Source organism: Anas platyrhynchos, chromosome 22 (assembly GCF_047663525.1).
Source record: "Anas platyrhynchos isolate ZD024472 breed Pekin duck chromosome 22, IASCAAS_PekinDuck_T2T, whole genome shotgun sequence".
In the NCBI taxonomy this organism is placed as follows: Eukaryota; Metazoa; Chordata; class Aves; order Anseriformes; family Anatidae; genus Anas; species Anas platyrhynchos.
Window position 1 is genome coordinate 1,109,511 of NC_092608.1, and position 16,800 is coordinate 1,126,310.

The window sequence follows — 16,800 nt, forward strand, 5'->3', positions numbered from 1 at the left end:
GACAACAACGTTCTCTGGAGAGTTTGATTCTAAAAGGATCTGATGTGGAAATATTTTTGATGCCTGGTTGAACTAGACTTTTACTGGAAATATAATACTGGCATTTAGTGGAGAGTAATTTGGACACTTTCCCTGCTGGTTTTACTAGAGGAAAATGCGTATTAAGGAACACATTGAAATAGTGTTTCAAGCTTTATTCTTCATTTCTGCCAGCAGAAATCCTGTAATAAAAGAAAACACTTAATTTTTTTTTTTACCTAAAACCAAATGCACTTTAAATCCCTAATACCTGTTGTTCTTGCAGCCAAGCATTGAAGTGACTATTTTTTAAAACACATTGAAAAATACGTCCGACTCTTCTGCTCTGCACTCGGTCATTATCTGTTCTCACAGCTCACTTCTGACACAAGTTGTTTCCTGCTTCTATTTTATAAAATAACTTGAATCAGCTTTGAGGGGTATAATTACAATCAAGGCAAAAACAGGCGATGAATGTGAAAGTTGAAAAATGAATATACAAGTTAAACATGGAAAAGGTGTTTTCTTTGAAAGTGTTTGTTTTTCGTCGTGCTTTTCCTTTCGTTTGTCCCGTCCCCTTGTCCTGGCTCATCCCTCACTGTCTCGGTCTCTGAATAACCCTGCAGTTGGATTCTCCAGGACTAAATTATTTCCTAATGCGTTCTGTGGCAGTCCTGCATTGCTTCGGGGCAGCTCCATGCATGATGTCCTTAGCACCAGTCGCAGGCACCGCACAGCTCGAGTGCCAGGCTGGGACACGCGAGCACAGCGCTAACTGCGGAGGCTTCCTCCGGTGAGAGAGGAGTTTCTGGGAGGCCCTTTTCTGAAATTTTGCACAGGAAATGTGTTAAAACTTGCGTCTCCTCCTGATTTCAATGGCATATATGAATATGAGGTTCCAGGAATAGTCCTCCAAATGTGTGTGTGTGTTGGGATCTCTTCACATCCTGCTTTGTCAGGCCAGGGGTTAGGGGGACTACACCTGTCACAGCCCTGGCATCCTGGGCTGGAAAAGTGAAATATTGGGGCTTTGCCTAGCCCTGTGACCGTCCCTCGTTAGTTTTAACCAGCGCCTACCAGCTACTTCAGATAATAAATTCAGGAAGACCGAAAACCTATGGGTATTTTATATGGAATAAATCGGCTTGCTTTTTCCAGCTCTAACATCTTGTGAAGATAAAGGATTTGAATGAACGAGAGAGGTTCCTAAATGACCATTTGAAATGAATTTGCTTTTCCTCCTGCGGGAGCTGGAGGTTGCCCCGTAGGCCTCTGGCCCCGCGTGCATGCAGGAGGCGGCCCCTGGGCAGCTCCTGTGGCGGCTGCTGGCTGCGCCCTGCTCACCGCAGGCACTGTGTGCTCGTCCCGTACAGCTCCCATGGGGGGAGAGGGCCCTGCAACCAACAGAACAGAAGGAAGACACCTCGTGACGGGTTCAAGAACCTGAAGTAACTCATTCCTTATTGTCCTTTCTACGCAGCCATTAAAAACTAAGTGACTGCGGTCTGTGGATGGAGGAACCGTCATTTTTATATGGCCACGAGGCATTTAATGCTTCAGCCCCACACTCGGTGAATTAGGACTAACTCCCGTCCACCACAGTTCTGGCAGGACTTCACATCCTTCCTGGAGGTAGGAGAGCCACCTCAGGCTACCTTCCAGAGAGGGTCTTGGATGGAATTTTTGGTCCCTTGTCTTAACCCAGCTCTCTGGGCGTTATAACCCCCACCACCCCCTTGTCTGTGGCAGTGGGTGGGTTGGTGGGGACCGACCCTCATGTGAGAGCTGCCTTGTGGCCAGGCACCCCTTGTCCTTGCTGTCGGGGTGTGAGGGAACTGCTCCTGGGGGGCTGCACGTCGGGCACCTCAGCTGTGCCGTGTGAGGCGGCGTGTGGCAGGGCTCGCCGGCCGCTGGCACGTGGAGCTTGAAACGTCTGGAAACCTGCTTTTTTTGTAACTGAGGACAGACAGATTCAGCGCAGGCAGGTTTCCGGTTTTCTATTGTATTTCAGCTGCGGCCATCAGGTGGCAATCTGATCTCTGCGATCGCTCGCAGCTCCAAAGCCCCCGCTCGGGTGGGTGCTCGGCTCCCACCTTTGGGCCCGTGGCTGCTGGGCGGCTTGGGCCTGGCAGGACGGGACCAAGGCTCGTGGGGAGGCCGTGGTGCAGCTCCTGGGTGTGAAGCACCTCGAGTAAATCGTAGGTGGGCAGCGCGGTGCCGAGAGGTAATGAGCCCTGGCAGCTGCTGGCAGCAGCTAAGCACATGGTTGCTTAAATGTGAGTGTTTGCACTCCTGGCTGAATTAGGCTGTGATGATGATTTGTTCCAGCTCTGCTGGTCTACAAATCAGTCATAAAAATGCCTTTTTTTTTTTTTTTTCCCCCTCTGATGAAACATCCTGAGCGTGCAGCAGATAGGCACAGATCCTGTCACCCCACTCAGAAATGTGTACGGTCTTGTCTCTGGACATGCGAACTGCTCCCTGCCTTCTCTCTAACGTGGCAGTGTAGCCGGGCTTTTTCCCGTTCGATCGCTTTCTTTCTCCGTTCTGCCCTGGGGAATGTTTCTAAAGGGGAATCCACGCAGTGCAGGAGCTGGGGTGTGTGCCGAGGGGCCCTAAGGGTGCTGCCGACGTTCCTGGTCCCCTTGCAGCAGCTGCTGGACATCGCCCAGTGCCCTCCTGGCCTCGGACCAGTGAAACCAGGTTCCAGGGAGCTCCTGGCCCAGTGGGTGCTTTCTGCTGGTGCCTTTCATATCGAAGTAGCCCAGGAACAAGCACTTAAGGCAGGACCCTGGTGCCTTTCTGAACTTAGAGCTAGGAGTGAGTTGCAGAGTTGGAATAATGGCGTAAGAAGACTTTCACCTACCACTTAATCCCTAAGGCCAAGAGTCTATTTATCACCGTGTTATTTCAGTCTCAGACACACGGTCATAATCCCCTGTGCACATACATGAGAATTTTATTTTGTTTTACCATTTTGCTCAAACTCTTTTCTTGAGACTGATATTCCGGGTGAGCTTCTGAAGCAGAGTATGAATTCAGCGGGAGGCTGCGATTCTTCTCCTTGTCATTTGGAAAATGAAAATATCAGCTTTTTACATGTATATTGTATTAATACAAACCGATTCTACAAGAGAATCCTCTGACCTGGCAGCATCGTGGACTTGAGCCGGTTGTTATTTTACGCGCAAGTAGAAATGAGCTGTTTTCTGTGAACATCCCGTTCTGGAGCTGGCTGCCAAATTTCAGCTTGGAAAGTCACCGAGTGTCAGCCAACAGCATAATGCCATGGAGTATGACAAAAGTGTTATGGGCTCAGTCCTGTGTTCTCTTTGCTCTTAATATCCCCAGTGCTCTCAATGGGAGTTCTGCGTGCGGGAGGAATGTGGGATTGGGCCCAGCTTTATGTTTATTTCAAGGTCAGTGCAATCCACGGAAGATCGTGCTTACTGGTCAGACGTTGGTTGCCTGAGAGGAATTCCTTCTTGGTGTGCTCCGAAAGTTTCCCGAGCCGAGGAGTCGGAGATGGCCTGTGAATATAAAAGATGCCTTGTTGTTTCAGATGAATAGATATTTCCTCTGCAGACTTTTATATAGTAATATTAATAAGCATATTAAAAAACGAGTACAAACCCAAGGAGAACCCTGCCCTGAATCTGCCACATTGTTTCCTTTACAAACATTTCCTTTAACATTCGATGATTTTTTTCTTTCATTACAGCTGCTAAAGAGATTATTCATGAGGTCTCTCACCAATACCAAAGCATCACTTTCATTGTTGCAGGAACCTCATTGGTGTCACACAGATTTTAAGCCTGTGCCCATATCTGATTATCTGTGGAAACAACTTTTCAATGGGTCTTTTTATTGAGTAATTTTGCTAGTGAGCTTTGAAGGACTAATTTTAGTTTCATGACAATAACAATAAGGTCAAGTTGTATTTCTGTACTGCTTTTCACATAACCAGACATTCCAGAGCACTGAAATACTCGCCGTTGGAAGAGGGGCAGATGTAGGACAGCACGGTTGTCGGTGAATGCAGCATCCCATGGAGCTCTCGAATCGCAGCCAGCTAACTTATGATGAAACTCGGCAGAGCTGAAGATTGTTTCTAGACAGGAAAATGTTCTCTGCTCTTACTGTACCAGTTGTGCTACCTCTAGAGTAAGGTGGAGGAACGCTGAGGTTGGTAAATGGCACGGCGCTCAGTGAGGGCAGTGTGGGAGGTTCTGCAGCACAGTGCAGTGATTGCAGCACTGTCAGCAGTGCCATCACCAGAACTTCAGGAGGCTTAATCCGTACTGGAGAAGTGGTAGCACATCTCTATGTTTCAGGCACATCAGATGCGGTTGTGTGGCCATTCTCTGCTTGGAGCGACAGGGACAGGAAGGGCTCTCGCTTCCTCTGGCAGCCCCAGTGGGTAAAAAAAAAAAAAAGCCACGTAAAAGCTGCTGAGCTAAAGAGCTGACGTGGTGCACACACCTGGGTGCTGGTTCTGCTCACGTGGATCCCCTGTGCTCTCTTGTATCACAACTGTTGTGGCTGAAAAAGATAATTTTCGTTTTCATTTTGTGCCCGCTGCCAGCCCCCGAAACTGATTTTAGCAGCTGAAAAGGCAGAAGGAAGAGATTACCTGTGTTTAATGATTTTTCTTGAAATATGAGGTTAGTCAAATGTGGGCTCGACTTCAGAGTAAATTACGATTTAATCAGGACTGGCCTGATTATCCCATATAAGAGATTAAATTAACGGTGTTCAGAAGTGAGGCGTCTTTATACTTGTCTCATTTGAAATTTTTCACAGGTCATGCTCCACTAAACCTAGTTTTGCTTTTCAACTCGGTTGGAATTCCTGTTTCTTAAGTGCAAAAGAGGCTAATCATAGAGTAGAAAATAATTTGACTTGCTAATACCAGGAGAGAAAACATTTACAGCAACCACAAGTATTTTCAGGATTATGGAGCATATAATACTTATGAAAGCTTGTTTCTGGTGACATGTTTGAGTAAGGAGGGTTGCGCTTTTTAGCAGAGGAAACGTTTGTAAACCCAAGCAGGCAGTTCTCTGTACTTCTCCAAAGCTGGGGCAAAAAATGTTGGCAAATGAATCAAAATCCTCTTCTGCCGTGCAGTCTGCCACCAGGTTTCTTAGGCATGAACTCAGGAAAATCTGTACTAGCCATAAAAAAAAAAAAAAAGGGAGGAGGAGATGTGCCTTCCATACAGAAGGTGTATTCTGAGGATACAGAGGAGATGCAGTGTGCGTCCCCCGCCTGAGCCTGGCCGCTTCAGCTGCTCTCCCCTGACAGTTTGTGTCTGGCAGGGAGAGCTGCCTGCCATGCTGCCGTGAAAACTGTAATTTTTGTTGGGTGCTGCTTTCCCCCCGATTACATCAGAGGTCAGTCATTAATATGCACTGTGGGAGTCCCTCTCGTTCCTGCACGGCCCACAATGAGGCGGTTGTTGGACTTGTTATCATAGTGGAAACTACTGTGCAGTGAAAGCACAGTCATGCTGCCTCATGTTTAATTGAGAGATGGCAAATCTGTTCCCAAAATACTTCAGCTACTTGTATTGTATGACAAATGTGTTTTTCTTTTCCCCTTCATCTGTTTCCCTCCCTTGCCTTTTTTTTTCTCCTTTCTGGATGAAAAAAGCCCCGTTTCCGTTACATTTGAATGTTGTAGCTCCACGATCGACTCCTCCTGGAGCAACCCCCAGACTCGATTACCCCGAGTCTACCATTTTCACTCGAAATCTTCCTATCTCCTACATCCCTCAGGCTCCCTGGGCTGGCCATTTGGGGCCTGTAGTACGTTCAGAGCTGGTTGCATACCTTGCTTCTCAATCCTGTGATTATTTTGTGTTTGTGCTGGTGCTGGCACCATCCCAGGCAGGAGCAGAGCAGCAGGGAGGCCTCGGCACCTCTCAGCGAAGCGGCCAGCACCAGGCATGGCCCCAGCAAGCAGGATGCTCATGGGATCATGGGCAAACCTCAAGGCCCCTGGAGCTTTCTGTACCCTCCCATGCTCTGCTGGCTCCCTGCAGATCTCTGGGGCTGCCAGCAGCTCAGGCATCCATCCCTGTGTGTGGGACTGATTTTGATTTACTTAGGATATGCCTCTTTGGTGGAAATAGCTTTTTTTTTAATGAGAGAGGAGCAGTTGTTCAACCCATGCGTCCTTTTCTGTTGGGTGACAAACTATTTAACCTTAAATTAATAAATTAGTCTCTGTCTAATACCAGCTTTATTCCCATCAGGCAGGATTTCCAGAATCTGAAATGGAAATTTCAGCTGATTGCTCGGTCAGTGCTCAGCACCTCCTCAAAGCCTGCCTTTTTCCAAGGCAGTTTATTCATCCGCCTTGGTTGCTTGCCACTTCTCTTGCACCGTTCCCTCTATTAAATTTGATTCTGCATTTCAGCGCACCTCTTCCAGCAGTTCTGCTCCGAGACTGCCTCCTTAGAATAACATTTTGGTGCATAGCTAACCACTGCCTGCGATACCTTGAGGTGCTTTTCCCCTTCCACACACACAGTATCTTTTGTTTGGTGCAGAAAAGTCGGGTACTGACAGACATCACTTTTTGCTCTGGGAACTCTGGAGCTGGAAGGAGATAATCGGCCACGCTGGTTCCAGCCAGTGGCTGGAAGGCGTGCCGGAAAGCTGATGCGCTAGTGAATGGGGAATCTGGTATTTTTTATTAATTAAGGAATAATTTGTGATTAATAACTATGGATTCTTTATGTTGCAGCTAAAACTAACTTCCAGTAACTGTAATCTGGGTGGGAACCGTTTTTGTTTTACACAATTTCTCACTGACTGTATTTCAGAATATTGCTTTAACATTTTACTAAATTTCTGTTACCACCTAACCCTCAATATTTGGAAGTAAAATGAGTTCTGCTCAGTTTGGTCTGGGGTAGGTGAATATCAGTTCATCACACTCAGTTCAGGTAGGATATTTTTATATACAAGCCAGCGCTCCAGTTGATCTGGCAGAAGGCTTTGAAGGCGTACATACAGTGATACAGTAATTCCTTTTTCATTTCCTCAGAGCTTTCAGGGAAGATATCTGAAACTTATTTTCTTCTTAATCTCAAACCCTGAGAGTGAAAGGGTGCTTTTTTAATTAGAGGGAAATATAATTAACAATCTTTGTGCACTGGGAAGTTGGAGCTCAATGTGTTTGTGTGCACGTGCATCGTTAGTCAGAAACGGGAAGCAGGGAACGTGAGCCCAGTCCTGATAACTCTGTATTCAGACAGGTTTGCGGTGCCTGAACAACTGCTTGCTTAAGTATGGTTTATGATATTGAAGTGTTGTTCTTTGTATGAGAAAGGTCTCAAACCCTGGAAAAGGCCCTGTCTGGCACTAGCAGTCTGAAGAGGTAGATGTGTCCCAAAGATGAAGCCCGCTGCCTTCAGCAGTCCCTTTGGGTCCCTTATCTCCGGGTTTAGCACTCCTGTGGATGATCCCAGGGTCCTATGGCTGGTTCTGCCACAGGTAGTTCAAAAAAGTTGTTGAAAACCCACAGATGGTTCAGTCAGGAGCCTTAAAAGGGTCGCAAACACACAGTTCAGTGAAAGATATTCTATCCTATGTAGCTTATTCAAGAGGTTAAGAGGTGACATCCTCAAAAATTGAAAAGGGGGAGGCGTTGAATGCAGAAGGGAAAAAGGAGGCAGACGGCTTGCCAGGGAGAGAGGAGACAAAGGGCCTTACAATTCCCCCATTAGCACTTGCTGCCGAACCGCTGCTTTGTGCGGCTGGGGGAAGGCGTCCGGCCCTTCTTTATCCCCAGCAGGAATTGCTGTTGGGCCAACGTGAGGCTGGGAAACGCTGGAACAGGGTGGTTTGTGCAGCCTCAGAGATGAGCTACGTGTCACCTTCTGATCTTGAAGATGGAAATAATTCAGGGGAGCCCTCTGGTCTGAGTTATGCAGGTCAGGTGGAATTAGCCCAAATCCTCTTTTCTGTCCTCAAAATCTGTCAGTGCCATATCTGTTGGTGAATCTCTTGGTGTGTTCGCCTTGAGCCTGGGGTCTCCCTGGTGCAGCCGCCCCGCCTGGCTCAGGGGTTCGTGTCGGGATGGAGGTGCTGGGTTGCTTCGAGGAGCTGCAGAGCAGGGTGTTAGGCTTTTTCTGTTGTAAGGAGGCAGCTTGGATATTTTTTTCGTTTTGCCTCTGATTTGGTTTTGGTTTTGGCTGCCCCAAAAATGTTTGAGAATGGTCACTACAATTATAAACCTGTAACATCAGACCTTGAATAAATAAATAAACAGAATATTAGAAAAGGAAATAGCATGCTGTTGTGTAGCGTATTTTTGGAGTCTCAAAAACAACTCAAGTTCTTGGCCTTCCAGCAAGCGAGGAGAGAACCAGTTGCATTGCAAACCGGGGCTGTGCTCTTACAAATGGGTGCTCTGGGTTTGTCACTTTACTGAAAAACAAAACAAAACCAAAAAAAACCACCCCAAACCCACAATCTCCTCCCATCATTGTTACCATAGGGGTTTGCGAGGCTGGAAGTTCTGGTGAAGGGCACTTTATTCAGACAGGAGCTATGCTGGAAGTCTGGGGGGCTGTCGGCTTCTCTTTGTTTAGCCTTTATTGGGAGGAGGAGAAGGATTCAGACACGATAAGCTAAGGCCTGGGGCTCATTTTCTAGCTCCTGTTAGCAACCTGTGTGTTCTCTCTGTGGCTGTGTCCTGTCTGTAAGACTGCAGCAAAGCGTTTCCCCTTCCATCTGTTGGTAAATTCTTTGCAGAAGGAGCTCTCTTCTGAGCAGGGCTGGCTAATCAGGCTCAATGGGAGCTTTCAGCATAGCCTCACAATAATAATAATTGCATTTCATAAGTGTATGCCGAGCAGAAATGCAACAGAATGTGGTTTGACTGTGGGAATTTCACCATATGCGAGTCCAAGGGAAAGTTGGTCAAAACCCAAAGTTTTCTTTCTTTGTGGAATTCTGTTTAAAACAAAACAAAACTTACTCATTTGGTAATCAAAAGACATAAACTTCAAAATTTTGTATGGTCAGGAAGGTAAACGAACTAAGGAGACAATTAATTTTGAAATTTTTGGAGTATTTGGTAATGAAAATAGGGAAATGAAATGTGTTCTTGGGATCCAAGCTCCGACATCTGCTCAGCTCTGATTCTCCGCGTTTGCTGGCCTGGTGGCAGGGAGGGAAGCGTCAACGCAGAGTGACGGCCGTCCTGGCCCGGCTGCCGATGTGCGAGTGTGGCCAAGTGTCTGCGAGGAGGAGGAGGGCAGCTCTGGGGGCCTCGGGGAATCCCGGCTGCGCAGCAGGGAGCAGCTCGAGGACGCCCCGCGTGTCCTTACGGCGAGGCAGCCTTGGGGGCTTGGCCCTGGGCTGCTCCGTAAGGTGGGCGGCAGGACAACTCCGCTGTGAAATCCCTGAGTGAAGCACAGTGGATCCGGCAACCTGACATTTTCTGCCTTAGAGTATCTTCCTGAAAACATCTCGCCCCAGTCCAGTTCCCTGCTCACAAAGCTTTCTTCTTCGGTTGCCCTTCAGTGCCTTCTGGTAAACCTGTCTCCAATTATTTACTTGTTTTTGGAAAGTGATGGAAGAGGAAGGGATGTTTGAGGAATATTTTTAGCTTGTACAAGCCAATATCAAAGCAGAAGATGGATGCATGTTGTTAGGGGTTTAGTAATGTAATTGACTTGTAATTCTCTGAAGTGTAATAATTTGTGCTTGCTAACATTGTGCTCATTTCCTAATTGGTCTGGCAAAATGAAGCTTGAAAAAGCCTTGCAGGGTTAAGGCTATTTATGCTCGGGGTTTTTGGGTTTGGCCATTTTCCCCCAAAAACACACATGCACGCGAATGCACCTATGCAGTTCCTTCCTACTTTCCTATTTCAGTTTGATTCCCATTCGTTTCATAGGCACGGAGCTGCAGGGTGCTGCAGGCACCCTGAAGATGCCAGGCATCAAAGGGCTGACGTGGCATCTCTAACAGGATGTGGGTATCGGCGCTGGCTAGTGGTGTTAACCCCTCCTACTGACAATTTTGCCTTTATTCTGTAGACGTCCTGTTCAAATGTGTTTACGTATTTTTTTCCTACCACCTGTACATCTGAAGAACTCGAAGCATGGGAAAAAAACACTGCAGTTCTGCTGATGCTTCAGTGGGAAGACCACACAAAGAAATATTTTAAGCCCAATGTTCTGAACAGCATGAAATTAGCACCTTAGGCCTGTGTTTTTAGGTGTATGGGCTTCTTTTAAACACTTAACGTTGGTCGGGCACAGCAGCCTCTGAGCCCCGACAGCCCGAGCACTGGGCAGGCAGCTCCTGGCAGGCTGAGCAGAGAATTTGGGGCTGTCAGCTCTGTGTGCAGGGGTCTAGCTGCCTCGAGGTCTGAGATAACCTGTGCATGAGATCCCTTGTGCATTGTCATGCACTCGCTGCGCCTCCCAGGTGCTTGATGTACGAGGGGCTGCCCTGTGTGTGGAGTGCTGCAGGCACCTGCGATACTCCTGGGGGTGGTTTTGTCTGGGAGCTGCTCAGAAGTGAGCAGCTGTGCCCAGAAAGCTGAAAAGTGAGCATCTGCCCTTCCCAAGCGTCCAAACACTTTTTGCTTCTGCTCCATAAGAGATGACAGGTCTTCAGACGGCTTACGCTTTGTGACTGTAGAATCCTAAGCCAAACTTGATCTGAATTACTCCTTTTCTTTCCTCTACAAAATGTGCTGAACCAGTTAAACAATAAATGGTTGCAGCAAACCCGGAGTGTACTTCTGCTGTGCTTCTTCCCTCTTTAGGTTGTCTTTACTGAAAGACAACCAGTGCAGTACCCCTGACCCAGTGTAACGTGATAGCCTCCAACTCGCTTCCCGTCCATCCTGCCGTAGCTCTAAGCGTTGTGCAGGCAGTGTGGGTGTTCCTACCCCAGTTCCACCTGAGCTCTGTAGGTGAGGATTGCCTTTTCTCCACCGCTGCTCCTATCCCTAAAGTGTGTGAACTAGACTTAACGAAACTTTGTCCCCAGAAGAGATTAACTGATGTTCACGTGAGTATTTCAGTGTGTTTTGTTCTGCTGTTTCCCCTTTTAGGTGACAGCGAGATTGTAAATAATATGTACGAGACCGACCCTGATCTCCTTGCTGGCGAAAGTGCAGAGGAGGAAACAGAGGACAGTATTATGTCCCCCATCCCTGTCGGACCTCCATCACCCTTTCCCACCAGCGAGGACTTCACTCCCAAGGAGGGCTCACCTTATGAAGCTCCCGTCTACATTCCTGATGACATTCCAATCCCACCAGATTTTGAACTCAGAGAATCTTCGATCCCAGGGGCAGGGCTAGGGATTTGGGCCAAAAAGAAGATTGAAGTTGGGGAAAGATTTGGACCTTATATGACAGTACAAAGGAGCACGTTAAAGGAAACAAACTTTGGATGGGAGGTAAGCGTGCAGAATGTGGTACTCACATTCATTTGTCTTCTCTGCAAACTGTTCGTAAAGCTAGACCGAGTCCTGGCTGGCCTGGGGACAGAAGTAGTGACTTTGCTAATGCTGTATTTCCCCAGGTTATTTTGTATCCCACGTTCCGTGCAATATTCAAAAAGCAGCAGAAATCCTTTAATATAGCTTCTGGGGCTACAAATATTGCTCTAGCGCCATTTAAGAAGGTTGGTTTTAAATGATGTTGGGTCACTTCATAAAGTGCTTGTCATTTTCAAATTGTGTTCGGAACTTGTCGCAGTGGAAGAAATATGATTAGTCGCGTCATGTTGTGTGGTTGGGTGTGTTACCTTTGACTTCCAGTCCATGTTAGCTGTGCAGGCATTATTAACTGGTCCTAGAAAAATAACATGTACCCATTAACACCCTAGATGTTCTTGAGCTCCTGTTCTGCAGCAAAGATAAAGGAATGCAAAAGTCATTTTCCCCTAAGAATTAAAGAAAAAAGAAAAGTCTTCAGCAGGAAACCCAGCACTATCCCAGAATTCCTACATCCTTCTCCCTGCTTTTCTGGGGTTGTCCCAGAAATCGTGTTAGTCTCCTTTACTCCCATGTATTCTTGATTTGCAAATATCCATACCTGTAAGAATTAACATCAACTAAGGTAGGTTCTGGGGACAGTGAAGAGTAGCCAAAGATTTATGGTTTGTGTCTGCAGCCCTATCCCAGTGCACCCATCCATGGCACGATATCTAACAGGTAACCACTTCTCTGCTGTCACCCTCGCGTCCACCCGGCACTACAGGACGCCTGCTCACCCGTTGGCTGGCTTAGAGAGGTTCGCCAGGCTCACTCGCATGCTCTTTGATAAGCTGGCTACGTCCCTCAAAATCTGTGGCCCTGTTTTGCCTCCCTTTCCTGCCGTGTGAAGCACGGCGAGGTGTCAGGTCCATCAGCTGCTACTGGCGTGCAGTGGTCGGTGCTGGAGCACAGAGGTGGGAGGGAACGAAGGGACGAGGCTGTAGGACCCCAGTGTGCAAGCCTCACAGCACTCACAGCAGCCTTGTTTTCTTAGAAATATGGCCCAGGAGGCCAAACGTGAGCATTAACATTGTGAATTGTCTGATTACATTTGCACTCCTGGGTGTGAAGCCTCAGGAATCGGTGAACGGTGAGGTTTTGCGAAGCCCAGGGAAGTAGGTCCAGATGTTTTTGTTTACTTGTGAAACGTGCCCGGAGTGCCTGAGGAAGCAGAATACGCTTGCCATAAAAACAAAAGTCATTCTGCTGCAGAACTCATTCTGGTTACTGCCAGGTTATTTCAGGGAGCCTGTAGGCACGGGGCACCTCGAGGCTTCCCTGAGTGCTGGTCGCAGTGAGCTGCTGCCGAGGGAGAGCTCGGCCGGTTCCTGCAGGAATGGGGCAGTACCGGCTGTAGGCTGCAGCATGGGAATTGCTCCTGCACAAATGGGGGAGCTTTCTTTTTCTGAACATCGTATTTAGAGGTGATTTTTGTTTTAATATTAACAAAGCTTTCCTTTGAGCAAACAGCCAACCTCCGTGGCTGCTAGAAATCAGGCAAGACTCGAGTAACGCAAAGCTTTGTTCCCTGTGACCTTGGCGTAACTTTGTCCTTGTCTTTTGTACTTCTGGTGCAAGTTGGTATTTACTTTCAGGTTTTTAAGAAACGTTTCCTATCTCCGTTACGCACTGAATGCCTGATACAAGCCATAGCCATTCCCTGCAGTCGGCGTTGACTTTGCGATACCGTTTGGTTTTGCGGTGTACCTGGGCAAACTTCCCCTCTCCGCGGCATCTCATTGCTGCGGCACGCTTTTGTTCTCCGGTGCGGCAGGAACGTTTCATACCTGAAAGGAAGGAGTATTTGTCCTCCATCCAATGTCCTGAAACGCTGTCTTACACCCACCCTGACACTATTTCTTTTGACCTTGCTCGTGCTTGCAGTTGCCTCTTGGAGCTTTTCCCTTCCTGGTGTGCCTAAGGGCGGTTTGGAGACTCCTGCTCAGAGCCTTCAGCATTTCACCTGGGAAGAACTCACAAATGCCTTGGTGCTGGGCAGGAACCCATCATAAATACTGCCTCTGCCTCTGTAGTGGTTTCTGAGCTGCTTCCTTTGAGCACAAGGCTGTTTGGAACAGCCTTTAAGAGATGCTCTAAGCAGCTTTCCGTGATGTGCCTTGAATGTGTTTCCGTCCTCGGTCAGGACGAGTAGGCAGGCAGTTGGCAGCAAGAGGAGAAAAGAAAAATGGAGGAACTTGTCCTCATTCTGTAACATATTCGCTAGGCTTTTGCCCAGTTTCTTACAAATTTTGCCTTTTGTTTCATACAATAGTGATGAATCTAACAAATCTGCTTTTGTTGTATGCCAAGAGGAATGTCCCTGATGCAGTCTGACATTATTTTTTGACAGTACATCTCTGTAATTTGTGGGTTTGACTTGACAATGACTTGAACTTACTCATAACTTCTGATGGCTGGCTTATTGACATAACTCCTGAATTGCCCATTTTACTAGTTATAGTCACATTGTTTATTTCAGGAAAGATAATTGTTTCTTACACCCAAACTGCTTCTCATTGATGGCCCTCATTTCATTTCCTATAGTTTATACTTATAGTTTAGGCTTCAGTTTGTACTTGCAGTTAAGATTTATTTTGTCTGATGTCTTCAATTAAAAAATAAATGTTGGACATCTAGGAATTCTGCTATTAAGGGCTTCGACTTCAGAATGGATCTCTGCTCTATCCGATCCATGAACTCTGCAGAAATATCTTTCTCTGTTTGAGTTCATTGGGACCGGATTCGTGCAAAGGAAAATGAAACAAAACAGTGAACTGCATTTCTTCCAAGTCCTCAGGAAACATGGGCTGCTGTTTGGGGGTAGAGGCCAGCTCTCTCTTCACCTGAACCCTTTGATCCAGACCTGGCCTGATGTAAAACATCGAGGTTCGGTAGGCAAAATGAGAATGCCGTTTGTTGAAACTTTCTGCTTACTCATTATTTCCCCTAATATCCTTAAAATATCATAGGGAATACAGAATGTTGTGCCTTACCTTGAAAAAAAGATGTGATTTTTTGAAATTATAGATATTTTTTTCCTTTAGCCAGACAGGAGTGACTGGGTTAAGGCTGGGTAAATACATGGCCCACTGTATCTGCTCCAAGCCTTTGCTATCTTGTTTTTTTCTACAGTTTTCCTCCAACATTTGCTTTGTGGGAATCTGTTTTTCAAAGTATTCTTGAAATTAAGCCCCACCTATTATTCAGGGACTGTTTTAACATGGCATGGCACGGCGTGATTCATTCGCATTTCATAAAAAGCACTGAGATGTGTCGGTCTTCCGCCCCCCGCCCCCTCCCAGAGATGATTCAGTGAGTGCTTGTATGGGACGCTGTGCCCCTCGCTCCCTGCCAGTGCCGTGCTGGTCGTGTTTATCTACTTTTTTTTTTTTTTTCCCCCTTAAAAGACACCACCCAAACTAAAAGCCTTGTGATTATTTAGTGTGACGTGATTGCATTTCTGCTCTGCTCTCCTGATCCTATTACTTCCTTGCCTGCTGACACAGAACATACCATTCAGAGTACCCCGAATAAATCACAGCGTGTTTTCACTTTATTGCCTCTGGGACCTTAAAAAAAAAAAAAAAAAAAAAAAGCAGCATAATGATTTTGGTCACTTTGTTGAGTAAATAATGTTATTTATCATAGCACTGTTTATTTGGCTAATTGAGGGAAGAGTGGGAATCACATCCTGGAGGAAAATATAGCAGCTGAATTCTAGGGAATTTGGAAGCAATCAGACATGCTTTTAGCTCAGTTTGCTTCACAGGGTAACTGCCATTAATAAAATACAATTATTAGTTCCTTTGTTTTGATCTGTGGTTTAAGAGGGAGTACTTGCTGAAACAAAAGAGACTTCTGTAACTCTAAAGTTCTGGCTCTCCTAATAACAAGGTAGGTTTCTTTTCCTACATCTGAAAAATCAGTGCTTTCATTTCGTACTATAGGGTGAAGATAGAAACTGTCCCATGAAGGACAGGTAACTGTGGAAAAAATAAGAGCCGGCAGCTAAGGATGCAGCAGGCATTCTTGGCTCCACATCTGGGCCAGTGGAAAACCCTGCTGGTTTTGGGCATGCTTCGTAGTGTCAGTGCTGCACAGTTGTTCCACCTTCCTGTTCTCACCAAGTACAATACTTCAATTTGCTGTGGAGCTCTGCTTTATTTTTGTTTGCTTGTACAAATGATCATAAATGCCAAGGAAATTTAACTTCACGGGACTGGCATTGGTTGCTGAGAGAATTATATTGCATTTCTGTGAGTGTCATTAAATAGGAAGGAGACTCTAAGCATTCTTCTAAATGTGATGGTTTTGTCGTGCTTCCCACTTAGAAGAGCTCACAGTCCAAATTCCCTTGTTTCACTTTAAAAGCTGATACAGCTAGTTAAAAAAGCACGTCCTTGTCTGTCCTGTTTTGAGAGAAAAGATGCTAAAAGAGGAAGATGAGTCCTTTAGATGAGCAAAGAAATTTCAAAACCTCTTTGTACTCATCCCTTGCTAATGTTTTTTAACTTTCAGACTGAAAGGATGTGATGACATTTCCCTGTAGTTTTTCTTCATGTCTCTTCTGATTCATTCATTTTCTCTGGCCTCTGCCTTTCCCTTTGGCTTGAGAATAACGTTAGGACAGCAGCCTCTATCGCCGAGGGAAGGGGTTAGGAACTGCTGCTCTCAACCCGCAGCTCAAGCTCTTGCAGGGAGCGAGCAGTGTTGGAAATCTTGCAGAGCGGTGTGTGGCCATTCCCGGGTGGAGCACGGTACCTGTGTGCAAAGCATGTCCCGTCAAAGGTTGCTTCACAGTTTCTGCAAGTTCTGTTTGGCTAAAATAATTCTGGCAAAGCAAGAATCTCTGGGTTCACCTGGGGAACAGAGCGTGAGAGCACTCTGGGGCTGAGAGCTGCTGACTGCTGTCCAGTCGTCATCATTACTCTGTAGTTAGAATTTAATACAAATGCATTCAAACACTGCAGATAAACTTTTGCTTTAGCCTGAAACATGGCACTAGGGGGTTAGAAATGAATCTCACGGAGGAAAAAGAACTTTCTGCACTCTATATTCTAAATATCGTGCAGTTTGGGGCCAGTAAAATTGCTCAACTTCACGTGCCCTGCACCCTGCCCCCTTCCCAGAGAAGAAGCGTGGTGAGAACATTGGCACTTTAATTTTCTCCCCCCGTCTGGCCTTTGTTCTGGTGTTGAGTGACCAGCACGAGGAAGGGGAAGAGTCGGCTTCCAGGTCCTGTTGATTGTTAGGCTGCTTCCTA

At 46.6% G+C, this 16,800-nt stretch overlaps 1 protein-coding gene across 12 annotated transcripts in view; it reads left to right on the plus strand.

Annotated features, from left to right (window-relative positions):
• PRDM16 (PR/SET domain 16) overlaps positions 1-16,800 on the plus strand; it is a 363,626-nt gene that overhangs the window by 177,121 nt on the left and 169,705 nt on the right. For 11 of the 12 annotated variants that reach the window (XM_072027014.1, XM_072027012.1, XM_072027018.1 and 8 more), the window contains one exon: positions 11,107-11,456. The exons of the other annotated variant lie outside the window; for it this stretch is intronic. In XM_072027014.1, coding sequence (XP_071883115.1) covers positions 11,107-11,456 — 350 coding nt within the window. The remainder of the gene's footprint in view (positions 1-11,106; positions 11,457-16,800) is intronic. 12 annotated transcript variants of the gene reach the window in all.